We start from the raw sequence: 22,660 nt of genomic DNA, 5'->3' as shown, positions 1-22,660 counted from the left end.
ATATATAATATGAAATCCTAGTGTTTAACGCGGATGGGTATCGTTTTGCATGTGTATTGCCAAAGTTGGCCAAACCGGCGAAGTAAACCAGAAAGAAATTATTCGACCGTCGGGAGTTCTTGACAGTTTTTTTTTTTTTTTTTTTTTCACAGCAGGAAATGATCGCGTTTCCGCAATATTGTTCAAAGGGAAATATCTGATGTCCTGCTTAGCTATACTGCCAGCAGAAATTTGTCTCTAACGGTATCCAAATCGTCTGAACCGAAGTGCCGATTTTACGTGAGATTCATACGTGTAGACGAATATCATACGCTATACTTGTCAGCTATACGTTTTCAACAAGCTGTATTTCCGGTAGGCTTACTGACCTCTGCGTTTCCCGTAGGAGTAGTCGAGGTACGATGGTGCAATGGTAACGTATTCTAAGGATATATAGAGTGGTCTAGATCTGACATCGAACGACGAATTCAAGCTTCCAGAAGAAGTGCTTAACCGTATGTAAGATCTACTACTCTCATTTAGAAGTGGATCATCTCGACAGTCGGCAAATAACAGTCCTTTAAAAGTACTTAGCGCCTGAGTGTCAATCAGGCCGATTGGACAAACATTGATTTTTGCGAGCTAACGCTTTTCAGTTGTCAAATGCGTTGGTTGAATAGTAGATTGACATTTTCTAATGAGCCCAAAATAAAAATATCAACTAGCACGAATCCCATTTATCACCTATTAATGGTTTTTTTTAAGTAACTCGCGTCTTGTAATTCGTATTGCTCATAGTTTCCTGCGATTTACTTTAAAGACGAGGCCCTTATTATCCTATCAGAGATGGCCTGCAGACTTAAGCCACATATGAAGATAAGTCATCATGATTTTCTCGAGGCACTATTCAAGTAGCTGACGAATTTTTGTTATCGAATCGTATAGAAGCGCTCGTACCTACTACACAGGTTCTGTTCAGCCAATCACCTGAATTTGTTTTGTTTCTGTACCTTTTCCGATTTGTGTACTGAGGCTTGACTAAGCCTCACACAGGATCAGAGAAGACAAGCCAGCTGGAAGAACCTTGATAAAAACCATATTTTGAGCCATCTTCCGGTCGTCTTCACCAACGTGCTGTCACCTCCCTTCTAATAAGTTCAGCTCCAATGGTAAATGGAGTTCATCCTTTACAATAAACATGGCAACCGGCAACATAGACTGCCAGAACTCACCAGTAGACGATTATGTACACGTGTTCCAAACATCGTCGTCTTGTATATGCCCCTCCCAGAGGCCGGATGCGTATTTAACAAAATTGAGAAAAATAAGTGTCATGAAAAGACGGGTTACTATCACACTCCAGATGCAAGGCCAGGATCTTATACGCTATATGTGATATTATAGGCTTCTTTGTGTGTGTGTCGACGGCCCAAGGCTATGGCGTGTCTTCTTCAAATGGCCAATGCGACAAGACTATTGACGCAAAAAACAGCTGAAGAAAAGCGTAATGCCATAGAGTTACATGAAGTCTATTATTGATCGATAACTTTAACTGCATCATTTTATCGCTGCATTAATAATCGTTTTATATTGAAGCTGGAATTGCTTGAAAATTTAGCTCAGGGCGAAATTACGGTATTGGTAACACCTGGTCATGCATCATCTCTTCCAATGCCATGACGAACCGCCCATTATAAGTAATACTTGCCTCGGAGTTAACTATTTCAAACTAGCTATTACTTGGACAGTCTCATTCGGTCGTTGTAAAATTAATAGTGGCACTGGCATCGCATAAAAGCACGAGAAGCACCTGGATGATTTAAAGGACCTCCTGTAGAAGGACTATGCAACGAATCGTAGGCACATAAAATTTCTGCATCCAGTGTGTTTTGCACAGACAGCGTCTCCCTTTTAAGTGAGACCTGGTTTGGACGTTCAATGGCTTTTATAACGTAGAAGCTACTGCATTGCGCTGATCTTGGTAAGTATACGGCTGTCCCTGAGGTTTAGGAACCCGAAGATGTGAAGAACGTACTGGAGAGGCGCGCTGATCTCGACAGGCTGAGCTGGTGGTGTCTTGAATGCCTAGACGCAGACTTTCACCCTGTCACGCACGTTCTTATCAGTCCACATTCAAGTATGTATGTAAAGACGTTCAACGTGCTAACAGGAAGGCCAAAAGGAAACTAGAAGTGGCAGCACATAGTCAGATATAAGGATTTCGATAGAGGTGTCTAAAAAAGAGACGGGCAGTCGTTTTTTGAAACAAACGAGAATGTACTACGTACGCAAAAAACCTACAGAACCATTCTTTGTGGATGCCGGATACATAGAGAGATCGCTTAACGTTTTAGAAAAAAATATTAGTCAGACAAGCGATTCCAGGACTAAAATATTCGGCATCTAAGGCCACAAAAAGCAAGTCCATTGACACACTCCATTGAGCCATCTGTGACTTTATCTGAATGCTGCTTCCTGTATGGATCCTTCATCCCGGGTGTTCCTGGAAAGATCACACGTTCCATGTTAAAAATTGAATTGATGTTCTGCACTAATATGCATATACGATATAACTACTGGATAACTGCCGAAACAGATTATTGGAACAGATTCAGCACCATCGTTAAACATTGTGTCATAAAGTTCTTTTATAATCGCTATTTGTGTATATGCGTTGCACATAAACAACTGACAGTCTACTGATTACTTACTTAAACTTTTATTGTACGTCCCTTTTATTTTGCGTTCGTTTCAAACAAAATGAATTATATATTTTTATACTTATTTTATTGAGTTTTGGTAGACCCTTTGCTCTTGGCGGAATTCATCGTTCCGCGAAGCTGAGTAGTTTGTGGATTATCTTCTTAAAGAACGGGGCTAAAAATGGGCCAAATTCAGAATTCTTTAGCCTGACGTAACTTCCAACGGTTGATAATTTATATTGTGGCTTTTCTCTACGGCATCGATAGCACAGGCAGGACTATTAAGTAATACTCCTGCATTCAGAAATACGTTATATCGCTGGCAACGTAATGACAATAGTATGAGGCTGCACATATGGCAATGATTTCTCATTTGTTATTGATTATACACTCTATTTAATTTCAGATCTTTCAATTACTGAACATAAGCTATCTATCCTCAACAGCAGTAAATCTTGCCATTTCAATCACTCAGACCCATCACAATTCGACTCCCGTTAAATGTCAATATCTAAAACAAAAGTTCTAATGGAAAACATTCTTGGCCTTTCATGTCACTGTGTATTCTAAAAAACAAGTACAAGTTACTATAGCTTACTAACTATTGCAGCTAATATGTCTAGTGCAATAACAAATATTAGGCGAACAACGTTGACTGACAACGTCCCGCCGATTTAACCTCTAACGGACTAATTTATGTGAGCATACGCGACATAAGGCTTACTCTGTCTGTACGTATAGGATCGATGAAAATTAAGAAACGGGTAAATACATCCTATAAAGCACAATCATCCCGCCATCTCGTTTCGGACGGCCGAGCGCGCGTTCTACAAATAGCCCTTTCGTTGTACAGCTAGAAAAGACGACGGTGGCTGGACTATTAAAAAAAACAACTAAGTTTGAATTCTCAATGTGTTATATAGCACACGACATGCCAGAGTGCCCAATACGACACATCCGTCAAATACGGCCATCATACAAGCGCCATAGTTTCACTGAAGGTCGTATCCCTACAGAAAAGGGCACTCTGATGATAGTCTGTTTTCCCTCCAGCCTCAGTTGTTTCTCTTTCCTTGTGGGAATGAAAAATATGAAATGTCCTCTTTCGTCCAGGTTCATGAGGAGTGAGAGCATAGTTACCATGGTGAAAGATAGCCGTAACGGTGATACAAAGCTGCAAAAAAGGCTTGAATCAGTTACTCGTACATACAAGTAAACAGCTTGACCGGTGTTGGATTTAAAATTGAACTTGTTCGTGTAATAAACGGGATCAACAAAAATGAGCGTCGTGGATATAGACCTTACGAAGTTATACAAAGACGATATCTGCAATCGAATGTTTAAGACTTTATGTTACGGACACACAGTACAATAACGCGTCATTTGGGTTTCAGAGCGATTTTAGACAAGGTTTTCTCAAGATTAAAATCCTGCTCGAAATTATAGTAAATATGGAATAGTTTGTCATTCTGTCGTCCAAAACTCAGAAATTCGGTGCAAATTAATCCCATACCTGAGGGTAAACGATGTTTCTCAATAGGATTTGTGCGAGGAGTCCCTTTGCCCCTCGCTGCTTCACCTGTTAGCCTTTTGGAAAATCGATGTGAGAAAAACTGAGCTTTCGCATTAACGGACAAAGTCACGCATCGATTTTTTAGTGATTAGGTAGAAAAGAATAGTAATATTTAACATGATGTAACTAGCATGACCTTCGACCCAAGTGCACGCAATCGCCCACTACACGAATTGCGTATTAGTTAAAAAGATTTTTACGTTTCGTTCAATGTATGTATTAGCTGATCATCAGGAAGCAAATCCTAAACCAGATTAGCTCAGCCTGATGTCTTGGTAGGATAGGATGATAAAGGTTATGGCTCATGACTTCGTTACATTCAAGTACAACGAATACACTGAATATTGACCAGCATGACGCCACTGCCCTTTTGGATTACATGGAGGTTAAGATGACAAAAACGTCGGACTGGCCATAGGCCGCTTTATAACTCCTGCCTGGTCTGTACAGTATCCCTTTTCGTTGCCCTTGTCACGTATAACCTAATCCGTTTGCAGAAATAACATTTATTCGGTCCCCAATAGCAGGTTACTCGAGCTACTGCAATTGCTTTCTTTTAATTGAAATTCGGCCTGAATAAGCTGCTAGAGTTTTGTTTGCAACTCCAAGTGAACTATTAGAGCAGATTCCTATAAACTCCAAAAGATAATTCAATGTAAATAAAACAAACAGGAGCCTAAGTCCTATGAAAAGCGATATAGGCGATTGCTTGATTATTTGAAAAGAAAAAATATTCGAGCTGATGCTTGCATGGGAAGACCTTCAGTGACAAAAGCAGGGAAGGAGCAAAAATTACATGCGTGCCATTTCCGTGATATGTTTCACACATGCCTTATCGACCTCTGTGTTGCGGTATATCTCCCACGAGCTTGAAGAGAATTGCGTGACCTCATCCGATACCCGGAGTCTGAGCTCGTCTCAGCGAATCTTTGCGCGATGAACGGTTGGTCAGTATTCGTCGCGATTGTAGGATTGACGCTTTTACCGGAAATTTCGATCTTCATCTTTCTCAAAACGCCGGTACCACTCGAGCTAACCCTGACAGAATTAGGAAAAAAATGAAGTAAACTGAATAGAAAACCACTAAACTAGCGCCACTTGAAAAATCACAAAAAATTGTATTTTTTATTTTATCAATACATTAATAGTATGGAGAAAAAACTTGCTTAGAATTGCGACAACTGACTGTTTCATTATTAAGAAGTTTTTTTCATTGTTTCATGTACGATGCAGGCTTTTCAACAGGTATCGTGAGGGTACAGATTCCTGTATGTAATGTGTCCGTGCTGACTACGTGTATTACGTATTGCATCAGGAACATAATGACGATACCGCATGTATCGTGACAAAGTATAAAATCAGGCTATTACGTGGTGGGTATCATTACATCAGCAATCCGTAAGTATCTGTCTCTGCTTTAGCGTAAAAATATTTTAACTCACATAGATAGAAAAAATGTTAGAGATTATTGTTATCCTCACCCTAGGTATCACGCAATGAATATACAGAATGAATACAGAATTGATTTCTGCTGAAACCGCTGGTGAACTAGTTAAGACTATCTACAGTGTTTATCGTGTGTGCAGTCTTTAAATAATGATATCGATTTAATTAGATCCTCAAATAGCACTTCATTTAATGCTCATTGGGCGAAACCGTGCAAAACCGCAAGCTGATAATTGAACACAGTAGTGCCTTCGCTGAGACGGAGGTATGCCTCGACGAGGTCTCGTTCAAATTCTTCGACGACGTTCTTGGGTATCGACTGGTAAAAGGGACACACAGCCACAGCTGACTCTGTAAATAAATAAAGTTGAATGCTGAAGTCCGCCGTTGAATCATTCACTCGCACGCATACTGACCGTGTGGGCTCAACTGAACCCGCGTAAAAATAAAAATCTGCATGTATATTGTTCTCAGCAACCATGTGTGCCCTTTGATACCCGAGATCTTCAAAACCGCAAAAAAGATAAACTCTAATTTTTTACATTAAAAATCTGCTTAGCGTTCCTCGGATGAGTATAGCTATCATCATTTAATCAATAGCACCAAATCCACCGAGTCCAAGGAAAATATCTAACTAGAACAGAATAGGAGAGATTGTACTCGTATAAAGTTGCGTGCATGTGTGGTTTTATGTAACTCTGCGGGGTTGTCACCTGTCACTTTCTCTATAGTGATTGCTCTTCCGCATATATTCCACGATAGTTCACGTAGCTTTCTCATTCTAAACACCCTCACTTTAAAACGGACTTTCACTCAATCTGACAGCCTTACATCGCAGCGTCGATCTCGAGCAATCAAGTAAATTTGAGTGACGACGTCGCCGTCCTTGACTGACTGTCAGCAGCTTGGCCAAAGCCACGCACTGACCCCCTCGTCAGTTAACCGATCTAACATTGTACTTCCTGACAGTTCAGGCCTAAAGTCAATCCAAACCCTACCTACCCGAAGCTTTGCCACGGAGCCCAAGAACCAACTTTTATATTTCTCGGTCCTTGAGGCCTGTGAGGTTCAAAGTACGAAGCCGTCCGAGAGTTCGCCCTGCCATCCCTTCCGTTGCCCCTCCTTCTTTAAGTCGTCCGACACTGCCTCCCCACCCTCTGTATTGCACGGCTCAGCGCGCTCATTGTGGCTAAAATTAAGCTCACTTTCAACTATGCCTAGCACCCCAAGCGAATATCCTCTTCCATTTCTTCTCCGGTTTCGTCCCCATATACTCATAGCTATAAGAAGGCCTTATCCCTTTACTACGCCCCTGGCCTGCTCGGTCCTGATCTCCAATTTTGCCCAACGCGAGGCCAACAGCTTGTAAGAGGCCCAAAGGTTCTGCTACTGCAAAGGTCTGCGCTGCGAAGGCTTACGGCAGCGGGTCAGGGGTCTGAAGCTCACAAGTCAACCGGCTCCCGACCCGTAAGTACAGAGCTACTTGAACTGCACAGACATCCACAAACTGACGTAACGGAAAAGCAAGAGAAAAACATGGAACGAGAACAAAAGGAACTGCCTAGATGGACACAGCAGACTGCAGCACGTGCTACCAACAGAGGATCGGGGTATGGGGACTATGAGAACGACAACGCCACCGCTGCCACGAACCTGACTGGCTAGCTGACCAGCTGACTGACTTTGGCAAACGGTCGGAGCTGGTACTCGGGAAACTTAGGACAAACGGTAAATAAAAGTGAAAAAAGGCGGGCTAGCAGCAGCGTTGGAAGGAAGCAGGCGAAAAGAAAGACGTCGAATATATTATCCCATCGCTTCGCTTGGCAATCGCCTCTCTCAAGATCCTCAGTTCCCTACACACGGTGCTGCCTCTAGACAGAGGGCTGGTAGCATCAGCGGGCTGCGTTCTGAATACAATGCCCTACGCTCGTTTTATTCCAGACGGGCCTCTCTCGCCAGACCTTCTTTACTAACGTAACATTCCCCTCCAGTACAGAAGTAGTACCAGCAGTAACTCTGGCGATCTCCGCACAGGCTCATCTTTCTCATTCGAGTCGGACAACCGACGGCTGGTGAAGGCAGCCGCCTTCAAAAACAAGACTGTCTGAGTACTGGCGACATCAGACTGTGAAACATGCGCTCAGATAAATATAACGGAGGTATGTGCCAGTGTGCCTGCTTCTATCGATTTCAACTACCTGAGATAATGCGGATAGATTGATGAGGTCTTTTTGCCACTTTTGTATTAGCAGAAATTCTGCTTATTCAATAGCGAAAACTATCTAATGCGGAACTTTTGTAACTGCTGCTAAATGTGCTGGTTAATATATTAAAAAGTATTGTATTTAGTTGACTGGGCTTTGCGAGTAGATTCCGTATCATTTATATCAGAGAGTAAAACGATTAAACAAAAACGATTAAATAAATCTGCGTAGAAATAAGCTACAATTCTGATGTAATTACATGGAATGCGATGCCTAATACGAGAGCAGACGTTGCCAAGCCCAAATCGAACATCACACGAACGCTGAGCTACTTTGTACAAACGTATACACTTTGATATTAAGGACATTTGCTAATCCTTAAACTATTCACAATAGGCAGGCTGTATAAATGTACCTTTCTTTACAGTTGACATGCAACATTTGACATGTCTACGTGTTGGTTCTTCGTCAGTCAAGAATCTGTAAAATCAACTGTAAAAGATTTATCTGCGCGACCGGAGTTCAGAGTTTGTCCGGAGAGAGAGTGTATAATACGGTTAGTTCCAATAAAATCAAAGCAGTATAATAGTTGTATATTAAGAAAAAAGTTGTATTTCATAGAAGGATTCACTATTGTTGAATATCGTACACTGTGACATGGCAACTGGAAGCACTATAAGGAAAGGCTGCTAATAAGCAGGGGACCTTCGTACACGACCCGTTTGTGTTCTTACTAAGAATATATAGTTGAACATCGTCCCGTCTCCAAAAATCTTCGTTTAATTAAAAAAATTAGATCTTTTCCAACAGTATGTCATTAAATTCAGACACAGTACCAACATGTATACAGGAAACGTTCCTAAAGTAAACTATAATATGTGAGGAAGTCAACAAGGTCGATTTTAGAATATTCCAAAATACATTCAATTATCGCAACAAGTAACCACAGATGATAACAAATAGATCCTGTGCTGCAGTGTCCAAAAATAATCCAATTTGCTGAAAAACCCGCACATTATATAGCGTTTGAACCGATTGAAGGATTCGGTCGTTTTATAGGTGTTACAAGCAGGTGTAATGACCTGCAATAGCGGGAGAAATGAGTAACTGCTAAGTCCTTGGATCTATTGCTAACGGAGTACTGAATTAATTTGAAACTGACGGTCGTCTGGAGTAACGTCTTACAACTTAAGGACTTAAGCAAACAGGGACTGAGGGCACAATTCTATCATAAAATATCCTTTCTTAACATATCAATAAGTCTATTTTAAGTGATTCGTTGGCTATCAGCAATTACAAAAAAAAGATATGAATCAAAATATCTGACCTCTAAGCGTCTCCATTGATGGATGTTGACATTCGAGGTTCAGCACTTCGCAGCTACGAAGTCCGAGACCACTGCTCGCGGCAAGTCCTTCCAGGTCTTTCTGGCAATAAATTTCACCAAACGGGATATGCGACTCATTCTGGAAAAGACGCATAGGTTCATACGCTTCTTCTTTACTGTAATTATCTATTGGGGAAAATTCGGTCGACACTAGCGAAAACTCTTGTCCGTGTCCCTGAACAGATATTATTTCTCTCAACTCATTTTTGCACGCAGCTGAAGACCATGTTTCACTTATCAGTGCGGCTTTGTTAGACCGCGTCATAGTTCCCATCTAAAAGCTTTTCAAGTATATTTAAATTGACCTTCGATTTAGCTTAAACGAACCCACAAATCACCATTTTATTATTAATGCGTTTGCCAACGATCTGAATTCATGGATATAGCCAATTCTACACAATAAGCCAACCATTTGACCAAGACATTGTCATATCTTTGTATAACATTCTGCGTTTGGATACATAATGACAACTCTTTTCTAAGCACGACTGCCTTATCTGATGATTCAGCCCCTTCTGACGAAAATGTAAATATCTGATCAAACGTCGCTTGACGTACACAGCTCTAACAGAAGCTATGTGTTAGATACCCGCTTCATAATCTCTTTAGCTGGTAGCGATAGTATATGATAAGAAATCGAGGTACTTTAAATAGTAATTATGAGCAGGAGCGCGCGCACGGTCCCCAGCATTTCGCGTCCGTGTATAAAGACAGCAGCAACCTATGGGTAATATGAATAAGCTGGGCTAATATTATTCAACCTTTGTCATCCGGAGATAACGGTGTAATTTGACGTGTCCTGCGGAGTCACGTAACGACGATTCTGTCATTTGCTACCGTGACTGGCCGTTGCTGTTGCTAAGCTTATGCATCACGATTCTAATCATATATATATATATATATATATATGTAAACAGAATGACGGGAAAATGCTTAGTAGCGATGAGTAGTAGACAAGTTACTGCTTGGGCGTTTCTTGGCGCTCTCAACTACACGCCCACGGCTGTCGCTTACCTTTCCGTTTATTATCCTGCAAGCTTGTTTGGTCAATGTTTGAAAATGCTTAATACATATGCATTACCTATTTACATGATCTTAGATATCGCATGGTTTTAATCTATGAGTTTTCCGGTTGAATTAATATAGAGAAAAGAAAGTTAATTATGTAGAAAATAGTTAGAGAAAGTCGGCGCTGGCCTTTCGTTAAAGGTTTCGTTTCAAAAGCGACAGGTTGAGCCCAAAAATGGGGCTTCCTTATACAACTCAAAGAACCCTGAAGGATTCAGAGAAAATTCAGTGCGTTCGTTCAAACTTTTGCCCATCATATTAACCTACGATCGTTTTAGTCGATATGACTTTTCATATCTTCTGTGATCAGATGTTAAGCTTCAAACCACCCGAGTATCTTTGACTCAGCTCGCACAATACTAACAAGCAAGGCTTCTATTTGTCGATTGAGCTTGTCAGATCTGATGCTGATGCGAATCTGACGTAACTCTTCAAACGTTTACTTATCTTAATCGACGGTAATGACTTTACGGTAAGCAGATCCATATACAGTAGAATCTATAATGATAAGCCAATTCGGGCATTTGGAATCAGTGGCGCGAAATGTGAAAGAATCTTGGAAACAGCAAATGTTAACTGTATCTTGCCTTGTTAAAAATAGCTTGACACATATTTAAGTAAATGTTAATTTAGGCCCATTTTTGTCGTTAGAGGGCATTACTTACGAAATACTTAGCCCATCGCGGCTTTTTGGCAAGATCGTGGTAAACCAAAACCGCAGGGTTGAGCGCCAAAAACGCGAGAAGAAACTCCGAATCGGACCTCGCTGCAACGAACGCCGGTGAGCTTTTTGGCGAGTCTTTGACAGATCGGGGGGGTCTGAGGAGTCTGCGGATATTTTTCAACGCTTTTCCAAGGTCTCGTACCCAGTGCAGTGCGTACAGGGAAAATACAACATCGAAATAGCCGTACTTCGACAACAATAATTCAGTCGATTCCCTGTAACAGAATTAAAAATCTTAGTGGTATCAGCCTTTAAATATACGCTATTTTCGTTCACCGCTATTAGCTACATTTTTAAAGTATAAATGTTTGCTTTAAATCTTGACAAAAAGAAGAGCAAACCATTGTCTGCATAAAGTGAAAGGTTATTTCGCCATTTGTTTTGTTCTTATGAACCTTCAAAAATGTATTTGGGTTCTGTTTCTTTTATTTCGAAGACTTTATACGGGTTTGTGTTTCTTGATACATTCTGCTTATCGTCGGTAGCTCACTTGTCATTCACCAGGTCTCATTTGGGCTTGATCCCGTCTACAAGTTCAAATCGTTAGAGCTCATTGCAATCTCATCTGTAAGGTGGCTCAACAGGTAGGGGTTTTGCTCGACTTCGTCAACCATCTGCACCTATTATCGTCACGAAGTAAGATCACCACTGTTTGTACGAATCGCTTGCGTACTCTTTACCAACCCATCCGCATACAACGTACATGTAGACGTAAGGATAGACACTTGGCACCGCGTCATTTTTCTCCATCGTGGTTCCCGAAACCTGGTTGGTTCGCGTTTCGCCAAATGCCTTTCCCGTTTCCCTACCATTTGCCCCGTTTCATCGCTCCCGGACATTGGCTGCCTACAACAAGCTGCCCACCTGCCTAAAACGCGGCACCCGTAGAGGCATCATGCTTTTGCTCTGGTTCGAAAATAGAGCCCGCCCGTGCCTTGACTGCTGGATGTTGATATCACGACAAGGCCAGCAGCAGCGGTGGTGGCGCCAGCGGTGGGTATAACGGCAGGAGACGAAGTAGTGACGTCTGCTTGTCAAACTTTCAAAACCTCTGGGATTCGGAAAGCTCGTTTTACCACTCATAGCTATTTCTTGTGCTTTTGCTGCTGCTACCATTACAACAACTACTTCCACCCTGCCATGCCTTGGTATCGTATCAGATTCGAACGAACCTTAGGACCTATACTCCGCAAGGATAGATCTGCCTCTCGCCGTGCTTTTCTTTCTTCGGGGCAGTAGGAGGAAGCGTCAATAATAGCCGCATCCTTGGGGTATTACGTCCGAGATTCTTACACTGCTACTTTGAGTGGCCTGATGCTGTTTCGAGTGCTAGACACGTTGTGTCATGTTGCCTTTCGAGTGCACTATACCAAACAGCCTCCAGCGTCGAGGCTTTCCAGCGAATCTTGGACTTGGAGGCAGTAATCGGGAAACGACCAGCGTAAGTCCTACAGCGGCTCCTCAGGCGTCTGAGGGACGTTGGGAAGTCCATGGGGGCATGGCAAAAATGGCGACATCGCCACCTCCATCGGGCGAATTGGAGTCATCGTCAGTGCCTTCACAGATGGCAACGCTAATGCTGCTTTTGCTGTTGCTTGCCAATCTATAAAAGAAGGCGGAATGGGCAAGAAACGTCGCCGGATGCCTACGCTTGGCCTGCGAACCCGTGTCATCACAACCCTGCAGCAGGCACCATCCACCGATCAGAGCAAGAAGGCACCAATGGCAACTAGTGAGCTCTGTTACCTCCGGCCCAGTTTGTTATTTTTCTATCTTATTGGCGTAAGGTTTAGCGCAACGTAACGTAGAAAACGCCCGCCAGTTTATACGGGTAAAGGATTACACATTACATTAGAGGTTATTACACGCTAAAAGCAAGTTGATGAGCGTGCAAACAGGCAGCGTTTCGGTAACGGGTAAATAAATGACACTTCTTTGCACAACATCAGCGATACGCAGCTTCGCAGCGTTGCCCTATGGCCATCCTCGGTCAGACGTATTCCATCATGAACAAGCAAGCAGCAGAGGTAAGGACTCATACCCTTAGAATATAATACAATTGACAAGGCATATTATGCTACTTTCATCGACGGTACTGGCCTTCTGAAGATGTCTGTTTCGATTAGTCAATAGGTCAGGTAGGCACGAGCCTGGCTTCTTGCCCTGTCTGTCAATAGACAAATACTAAAAAGCAATACAAATAATAGGTTCACCGCACATACTTCAGCCGAGTCGAACGTACTGTGTTCAATGTGCAGGTCACGCAAACATTTCTATGACACTAGGTAATAGTATATAGCCTGTACAGAAAATCAAATAGTATATAATAGACGGATACCTAAATTCGTGTCTATTATATACTATTTGATTTTGAGTAGCTAGGACTGCTGCTTTAATTTGTGGTCAGTATATATTCGTATATATAAGCGAAAGTTGAGCAAAAGAGAACATTTTCCTATATCGATCTTATAACATACAGTTGCACATTTTAAACTAAATGATGATACAATCAACGCCCCCTGGCGATTTTACATACTATGTTTAGATGTATCGATTTTGACGTCACTAAAGGTTTTTTTTTTTATTTTCAGATATATACGGCTACAATTAGCATTTATCAGAAGATCGCTAAAAAAAAAACTTTCGAAGGCTTCCCAAAACGCGTTTTCGCCTGACTGTTATAGAAGAAAGCGCAATTTGTTTTTGCTCATTTCCATTTAAAATATAGTTAGATAAATTGCAGTTTTACTCAGATCGTTAATCTTCCTATTAGTGTGAACAATTGGCCTCAATCAAATAATGCCTTACTTGTAGAAAATATGCTCGATATTTTAGTATTTCCTTTAGATAATATTTTATAAAAAAAAAAAAAAAATATTGGCTACACAAACTTTTGAACTGACCGATATCGGAAAAACCGCTTGGAGTCTTCGGCACAAGTTTTTACTCTACCGGTACATGGACAAAAAAAAAAACTATTACATTCGTTTTTCGCCCATTTTTGTACGCAAAAAATGTTAAATGTCCATCAAGATCTATCAGTTAAAAGCATATAGCACCCTGTTAAGCTTTGAGCTTTTTGAAGGCATTTTTTACTTGACGATTGACATTTGGCTGTAGGAACATCTTGAAAGCTTCATCGCAATATATCCCCCTCGACCCCTATGATTCTTTCACATATGTCAGGATAAGTGATTCTTCAAATAAACCGTCTAAAAAGTGTAAAAAGAAAAGATGTACTTGATAGTCAAACAGATTGAGAAAGAGACAGACGCGACAAAGTGCAAAATAAATAAACTAGAATTAAAGTTGGCGTCGATAGCTCATTACAGGTGATGGAAGACACGCGTAGGGTGTACATACCGTAAAAGACTACGGCGCTGGTCGGAGAGTGACAATGTAGCGGCTAGCGGATAGGACTTTATAGCCTAAATGTGTCCGAACCAGCTGCTGTTCATCGGTCACTTTCTGACCGTAGCCCTATGAATGTAAGGGATTACGATACCAATATCTTACTATGCAATAAACTAAGCTTCCATCGGACGACCCTATACTTCTCGCGTTGACGCATTTCCGACTTTGTAATTTGCCTAGCTTTGTCGAAGCGGTCTAGCCGTATATTTCCTACACTAGCACATAGAACACTTGCATGTACAGTAACATCCTTTATCAGAAGGGACTCAACGGTTTCCTCTTATCTCGGATGCCCGGTATCTGCAGTGAGCTCTTCTGCTACATAAGTGAGGAACCGAAACATACAATTGGCTATGTCGGTCTATTTAAGCGTAGTGCGACATGTCTGAATGTTATCCCTGGCTTTTGTGACCGGTCACGAAAAAGCCTAGGAATAAGGACCATTTTCGTTTTGGTAAATTGGAATGATTCATTGGCACCGCCTATTGACATTTTGACCCAAACTAGAACGACACACGTATTTGCTTTAGGGTCACTGAATGCAGGCATAGTTCACAATGTAAGCAAGTATTTCTACAGTTACTCGACCGTGATTTGAGAAACCTCTTTCAACGTGCGAAGTCAACTTATATAATAAATTGTTGTCTGTTTATGTGGAGAAATCTCTTACAGATGAAGGATGTCCAACCTTTCAACATCGACAACTGCCAATTCGTTCGTCATTTGTGAGGTGTCTAGCTTTTGATCGGCATTTAACTCTTTTGACAACTTTCGTAATACTGTCATCGTTTATCTTCAAAACAGTTGCACGTTCGGTAGTTAAGTAAGTTGGTTTACTTATTTATAGGAGAGTGGTTGGCCAATTAAATAACCGCCGCTATAGTTGCTACACATGGCTTCGAAAAGTGTATCATGTAGGTATTGGAGTTCCCGTCTACGTCGACACTATCGCCTACTCACACAGTAATAATTCCTTTGACGGCGCCATGTTTTCGTTCTGCACGCGCACACTAGTTCGTAATCCGAAAAAAGGAACGAAAGCATTCAATTATCGTGTTCGACTTCAAGCGACAGCAATTGGCCGAAATCGATTCCGCTAACGACCTCGTTTTTCCCCCAAAAGGAGTGCGGTTACAACTGCATCGATCTGTTACTTGGATGTAAAATTTCTTCACGAATCACACTGAGCCCTTCGACCAGTAGTATCGAAGCATCAAAATGCCTAGCCTCAAAGTCTAGTTCTATTGTATTGTATTTCTGGATCTACTTGGCAGTGCGCAGAATGCGATTGATAGGTGGTGTCAACCAGTAAGTATCCTGCAGCCTCTGCAGTTCATGATATAACTATAAGCATCGTGGGACGCATAAATATGCTTTGCCGTCCCATTTGCTCCGTTAGAGGAAAAACATACGCGCTCTTTGTTTACTCGGACGTCTGTCATGATCTTCTTGAAAACTTTATTTTTGTTGTCAGTGAAATTTCGTCGTCGTTCCTCACGCTCGTTTTTCGTATCTGTAATTAGATTGCCGGATCGTTTAGTGGTACCTTGGCGCCAGCAAGTAGGGCTATTCATTGGGGTGAGGAAAGATGTCCTGTCTGCTAAGTGCTCCCAGCGAATATTCAGTGCGATGAATCCCTATTTGATGAGACAGTTAGCACATAATATAACGACTAATAAAAAATCGTCACATATTTGGTCGTTGAAAATGCGCTATAGCCGCTGCGTTAATTCAGGGTCATCCGAGTTAGTAACAATCAAAGGAAATAACTAGCGAATTTTATCAGCCATTTACCTAACTATTGCTTGTTACACTGCTCCTACGAGGTGTACGGTGTTTTTTTGAAAAATCCTAATCAGGTTGCGATCTCTGCATAGCTGTTTCCTGTATGAGCGTCAACGGTGCGAAATTCGGTTACAAACCGTGGCCCGTAAACGAGTAGAAGCAGTGGCTAAAGAGGATGATATTATAGCGCAGTTATGTTGGGGCAAATAGGGTATGTTCCTTCGAAGCGTTGCCGCATATATATAGTTCGACCTTCGAGGCTGTGACTCAGTCAGTTGTGTCTATGAGCATAGGAAGGTATGCATGCCAACTCATTGTAATAGTTGAATTGTAGCCTAGCAGTGAATTTGGCGTGTAGTCGTTCATTTTTTTTTCGGTATCGGGAGCTGTATCATTGCAAATGTCAGTTAATGCATAGGCGCCACAATGCCTCTTAAGTGGACAACCATCGTACCTTGACAAAATCATAATCTAAAGTACTATTTTCATTGTTATCATCGAAATTATTTTTACCACTCCACCAGAACGCTTAACTCGGCCTGTTATATGAATATTGTTGCAGAAAAAGAATATAAAGAAAAGCTTACGACAATATCATTTCCTACCATTTAGCCATACATGTGTGAAAGGAGCCTAAAAAGGAAGCCGTTTAAAAGGCTCATTTTATAAACGGACTCCATTGTCAAACAGATAGGTATTGTTAGTAATAATAATGGTATTAAGATAAAGATTAAAACCGGATTAGCATTACCCCTTCCTACAGGAAAGAGGAATTATACTTTTAGAAAAAAAAATTACGTACAGCCAACAATATAAAAAGCAACGATCCATATTGCATTAATAGTCTGGATAAGACTAGAACTATTTTGAGTAAAAATCGCTATTTTACTGTAAAATCGGGAGAAAGTGAAATATCAAAAATTACTTTTTAAAGCCGATTCTCTTAAAGCCTAAAAAAAAACTGTTCATCCGATCAAAGAAGATGAACAAAGTATAGCGAGATCGTACAAGTTCTACCAAAAATTTTGCAAATTACCAAATTAGCATTAGACATCCTATAGAGGAAGGAGGTTGCCTTATGAAAAAACTGCACGAAGAGAAATGAAGATCTTTTACCAATTTTGAACTACCTCAGTGAAGCCGCTATTTTACGTAATATAGGAAGTACTTTCCAAACCGAATGCTTCAGTTTTGTAGAGTTTGATAAACAAATAGTTCTTCATCATAAACCTCCGCAATAATTCTCAACTCTTATCGAGCAAATGGTAACAAACAACCCATTTTTCTGTATTCTTCCGGGAACTCCATCTTCCGCGCACATTCCTAGCATGGGAGACTTTTCTGATCACGCCATGAGGTTTGGGTATGAAGATTTGGGCCGGATAAATCAAGGTTCAGAAATATATGGACATAGAGAGTAAATGATCCATATTACTCCTTAAAGTAAATAGTCGTAAAATACGAACTTACGTTGAACTAACATCATATACGTCATAGCAGATTGAACGATGTGGGTACGATTCGCGTGCAAATTCTACCATGGCCGGTGAGAGATCTGTGGCGACCAGCCTCTGAGCACCTAGATGCTCAACAGCCAAAGGCAAGAGCAGGTCGTGCGAACTATCTCCGCTGCCACAACCAATGTCGAGCACTAACGAGATCAATGTACAAACAAAATAGGAAAAGGAAAGTAATTAAATAGGCATTCAGTAGCAAAAATTATTTTTTAGTTTGTTATCATTAGAATAGTGTTTGAGTACTTCGTATGGGCAGCAAGAGCGTCTCGAACAATTAATAACTATTATTTTGCTTTCTTTAATTAATGTTATTAATCCAGAATTATTGAACTGCTATTAAGTTTTTCAAACTGCTGATAGTTCTAAACATTTCCGTCGAGGACACATGCTCCGACCACGTCACGCTACGTGGAAAACGTACGTTTTATTGAATCGGAGTTACTATACGTAGATTTCTTTATTTCCACTTAAGCACATTAGCACAAAAAACGATGCAGGCTACAAAGGCTATGTATGGCTCCCGTTCAAAATCTGCGAGTCTCACTTCGTATGGGAAGCTCGAACGAATTTTTTTAGGACACTTAAAAGACAATTTGATATCTTCAGCAATGTTAACGATTGCTTGCCGAATCATTGAAGACTTTATATCCCTACATAATATCCAGTGACATGAAAAACTGCTGAACTGTTCTATAGCGAAGACAATATTAACATACTGACCTTGTGCCGACTCGAGACAGAGGTTTCTTTCGAGAGTGTTCTTGTAGAAATCCAGAATCATTTGGTTATCTCTCCGTTGAAGGTCGTGGGCACTCTGATACAGTCTGGGATTTTCTAGGCCGTGATTGCGCATGCGGCGCGAGTACAGTACCACCTTACTTAGCTGCCGCGCCTGATGCACAGCTACCGATAGCCACATCGTTATTTTGCAATCCTTCGCTGAGACTATTCAGTCGCTATTGAACGATACAGAATGGCGTGACGATATACCACAGTCTTCGTCTGTGCACAAACGAACTAAGCAAAAAAGGTCAGGTCGAAGGCGGTTTAAATAGCTGCAGGTAAGTAAATGCAGGAGTAGTGATTTGTTTTAAGGAAGACCACCCCGCTGGCCAAGTCGAGGAAAACTCATTATTTCGTTACGCGCCTTACTACTCCAGCTATCATATTGTGACGTATACTATAGCTAAAGGAGCGCGAATAATTGAACATTTTGGTTTAAATTTCATATAACCTTACGCTTGAGTGTCTTCAACGAGCTAAAAGTTGCTCGTCGACATATGTGGGCGTTCGATGCCTGAAATCGCTGAGGCTCTATTCTAATTATAGATAAACGAGCCTATACTTTATATCTTCAATGCACCCGATATTTCGATTGACAGGTTTTCATTCCAGCTGCGAACGTGACAATTCTATATTGTTCGTTTGGCCTATTCCATAATGGTGAATAGATATCGTCCTTCCCGCCTTGCTATAATCATCTTGCAGTGTGTTATCGATGACACACAGCATAAAGGAGGCGTGATCCTTATCATCCTATAACATATGGTCCTGCGTTTGTCTCCGACGTGATCCGAGTTGATATTGGCTCCTGTTTCATTGGTGCATACGTTGTGATAGAATGTTTACACAAATAGTACGTTGTTGTAGATACTATTTGCTTGTTTTTCGTGATTTATTTTCTAAATGACGGAGTCATTTTCATTCCATTAGTATCTCTTCAATTTCATTACATTTATATCTCTTATGTGACGATCTCGAGAGCCAGACGTACTGCTTTTTGACGGCGTTTCTATCGTTGCTAACTAATATGTGCTAGAAACGATCTGATTCGGTCCCGCTGAACGGAATCGCGTTTACAGGTCAAGAACACTGATACATTCGCCGTACGTATGCGCATATAATGTATTAGTAGAATACTAAGTATTATGAATTGAGTTTATTAATTGATCGACTGCAGAAGATTCTCATCTGTAAGGACTGATATCAGTGGCGGGTGCACATAGTACACACGATCAGTGTCGTAAAAAACGTTGAACAGCTTAACCGTGAATCGCTTAATTATTTTTAGATCAGAGATTGTTGGAAAGTCTACACTAAGAACAGAATAGTCTACAAGCAGGTTATCGCATGCTTTCGTGAGAATTTTTCAGCTGAATTGGGGTATTTGAGGAAACAAGTGGGCACAATGACACCTAAGAGATTCGGTCACGTAAGTACCTCTCTTTGTTCGCCTTTTGCAGATAGATATAATAATTATTCTATTGTTTTCTATCTATAGAGGAGTCGAAACACAGAACGCGTACTGTTTGTTAAGAAGCGAGCTCTTTTTTGATAGGTAATTGATTGCTCCTAAATTAGAGCGAGATATAAATACAATTGCTTCTCAGATGTCTATAGGACAGACACTAATGGGTTTTTGCTAAAGAATATTATATATAGGAAGAAGAAGAAAGACGACGATTGTTTATTAGGTGCTCAATAACGTCACAGTGAGCTATTTTTTGTTATTAAGAAGCTATCCGAAGTGTTTATTACTTTGGCCCTGACTGCGCTGGCGACGATTCATTATATTGTGACTATTCGTGGGGCTCAGTCTTCTTTATTACGAGTACCAATAGTTGGCCAATATGGTATGACGGATGCTGACTGTTTACTGTTAATCTCACTCATTTCCTATGCTAGTCATCTCGATTTGACTTGATCCGTCTTTTTCTTCTTAAACTCTTCCTTCAATTAATTTTCCAGATCACTAATTAACCATGGCACTTCTCTTTTTTGCTCATTTCCCTTTGGGTCGTCCAACGTTAAACAATTTATAGCTAAAGTCCTCGCTAAACTTAGTGCCAACGACCACTAACGCCAATTTAAAAAGTCATCCTTTCAACGAGATGGTGCGTTTAGCTGATGCTTACGAACAAGCACCGGTGTTTTCGTCTAAAGTGAATTCTCTTTACTGATGTACATATGTGTAGCGCATCATAATAACAGAACGTAAATAAATTGCATACATTCCTATAGTAATAAAAAGCTGCTCACAACAGAGGTAACTCCATTCGAGTTAGAGAATATTACGAATATTCGAAGGGCCCTACCACAACGAGGTTCGTGTTCGGTCCCTAATGCAAGATTCTAGCGAGGAAGATCGTTCAGTTGTATATAAATTCGTGCTAATCGTTCATGTATCTCTAAAAAAATCGTGACTCTTCTCTAAAACATGAAAGAAAAAGCTGCTTTCGGTAACCTTGACAAGTTTATATTATCATACGTGCAGGCATTATATATGTATGTATATAGTCGATATGAAGAATCGAATGCTTTTCGAGCTAAGTATATCGGTATTAAGTTGTTGGAAAAGTTACGGCATTGACTGGTTTGCTAATTTTACGTTCGCTAATGATCAAGTATTATATACCGTTATAAGGCTCTTCTTACCTTCTTCAAAAATTTTACATCTCGATTGTAAGAATAAATAAATTTTAAAAAAATAATCAAAAAATAGACACGCGCAATTAAATAAAACGACGCTTGCCGCACCCAAATTTCTCTTTACAAGTTTTCGAAATATCACCCTGAATTGGTGTGCCGTATACGAGGAACACTCTAGAGCTGGCGTCTTTCTTAAGAGATTAATGCTTAAACTACTTCCGACCCAGCATAACCGGGGGCGTGAGGGGCCATTTATGGTGCTAGAAAAGCTTTTGCACTAAGAAGAAGTCCCCAAAAAATTTTGCGCTTCTCAAGGGGCTGTGTATACTGGATTAATGACTGAAAAACCGAAAAAATAATTCTATCGAGCCTTCAGTTGGGGAAGATTTAATAGTTGTTCGCGTTATTCCTAATCGGCATACAAAGGCGCCCTTATTTGTAGTAGTATTCAGCTTCCTGATAGATTTTTCCTTTTTCGTACCTGTCCAAAATCGTGTTTATTTATCCATTAGAATCTGGTATACGCGCCAGTTTATACTCCATAAAGAGTCAATGTTCGATTAATATCTGAGCCATACAGAATAAAACTGGCCATGTTTTTCTTTGTACTAGAAAATAATACATTTATAAGAATTCTGACCACTCTATTATAGTAATGATTTGTGAATTAGATTGGGTGGCTTGCCACTTGATTACTTGATACTATTAAAGGTGTAAGGTTTTTTCAATCATTCCCCTACTACTTTAGTACTACCCGAGTACTTAGGCGATAGCCTTACGTTACTTAGCGCTGCTTCGTATGAAACAGTTCTGAAGGCTTCAGCTGGTCTTGGTACAGTTGAAAAGCCTCTTGAGTCTACATCCATTGGTTTTCCTTCGCGCGGCAATATTGGTCCGTAGTGGTCCAGTGTACAAGGTAATCGAATCTGGGAATAAATTAGTATTTTTATGGCTTCTGTATTAAGGACATAATACACGGGCTGGATTAGGACTCTGGGCAAAGTCAAACATCATGGCCAAAGTTACAACTCTTTCTTTGTTTTTTACCTACTGTCAGTTGTTTACAGTTAAACGCAATCCTTTCGCTTAAGAAAGCCGTCTGTCGGGTGCTCGTCAATTCGGACTCGTTTGAAATTATAGTCAGTTTGTTAATGTTCTGTACGTTTTCACGGCAGCGAGCGTTTTATTATGCCAGGAAACCCAGTACCACATCAGTCCACTCCTAGCAAGTTCATAGCGAATGCTGTCGGTATCTACGACTTCGCCTATCTGCTTTTTCGGCCCCAGTTGCAGAGAGCTACCCGCGTGTAACTATTTTTAGTGGCAAGCCAAATGAGGCAAAAAATTGCGATATTCCCACGTGACATCTAGCATTTCTTACTTAAAATAGAAAATAGATAACTAAATATTAGCCAGAACGGCTTATAGTAAT

At 40.7% G+C, this 22,660-nt stretch overlaps 1 protein-coding gene across 1 annotated transcript; it reads right to left on the bottom strand.

The window, feature by feature from the left end:
• Positions 1–5,353: 5,353 nt before the first annotated feature.
• On the bottom strand, positions 5,354–22,619 carry jhamt (juvenile hormone acid methyltransferase). Its single transcript, XM_022792123.2, has 5 exons — positions 18,520–22,619; positions 17,753–17,933; positions 11,025–11,298; positions 9,232–9,370; positions 5,354–6,051 (listed from the first exon to the last, which is right to left on the bottom strand). Exons 1-5 carry the CDS (start codon positions 18,716–18,718, stop codon positions 5,897–5,899), a joined length of 948 nt encoding a protein of 315 aa, XP_022647858.1. The 5' UTR covers positions 18,719–22,619; the 3' UTR covers positions 5,354–5,896.
• Positions 22,620–22,660: the final 41 nt, after the last annotated feature.

The sequence above is a fragment of the Varroa destructor genome, unplaced genomic scaffold (assembly GCF_002443255.2).
Source record: "Varroa destructor unplaced genomic scaffold, Vdes_3.0 BEIS01000002.1, whole genome shotgun sequence".
Classification (NCBI taxonomy): domain Eukaryota; kingdom Metazoa; phylum Arthropoda; class Arachnida; order Mesostigmata; family Varroidae; genus Varroa; species Varroa destructor.
The sequence above is the reverse complement of the archived record's forward strand: the minus strand, read 5'-3'. Positions and strand labels throughout refer to the sequence as shown.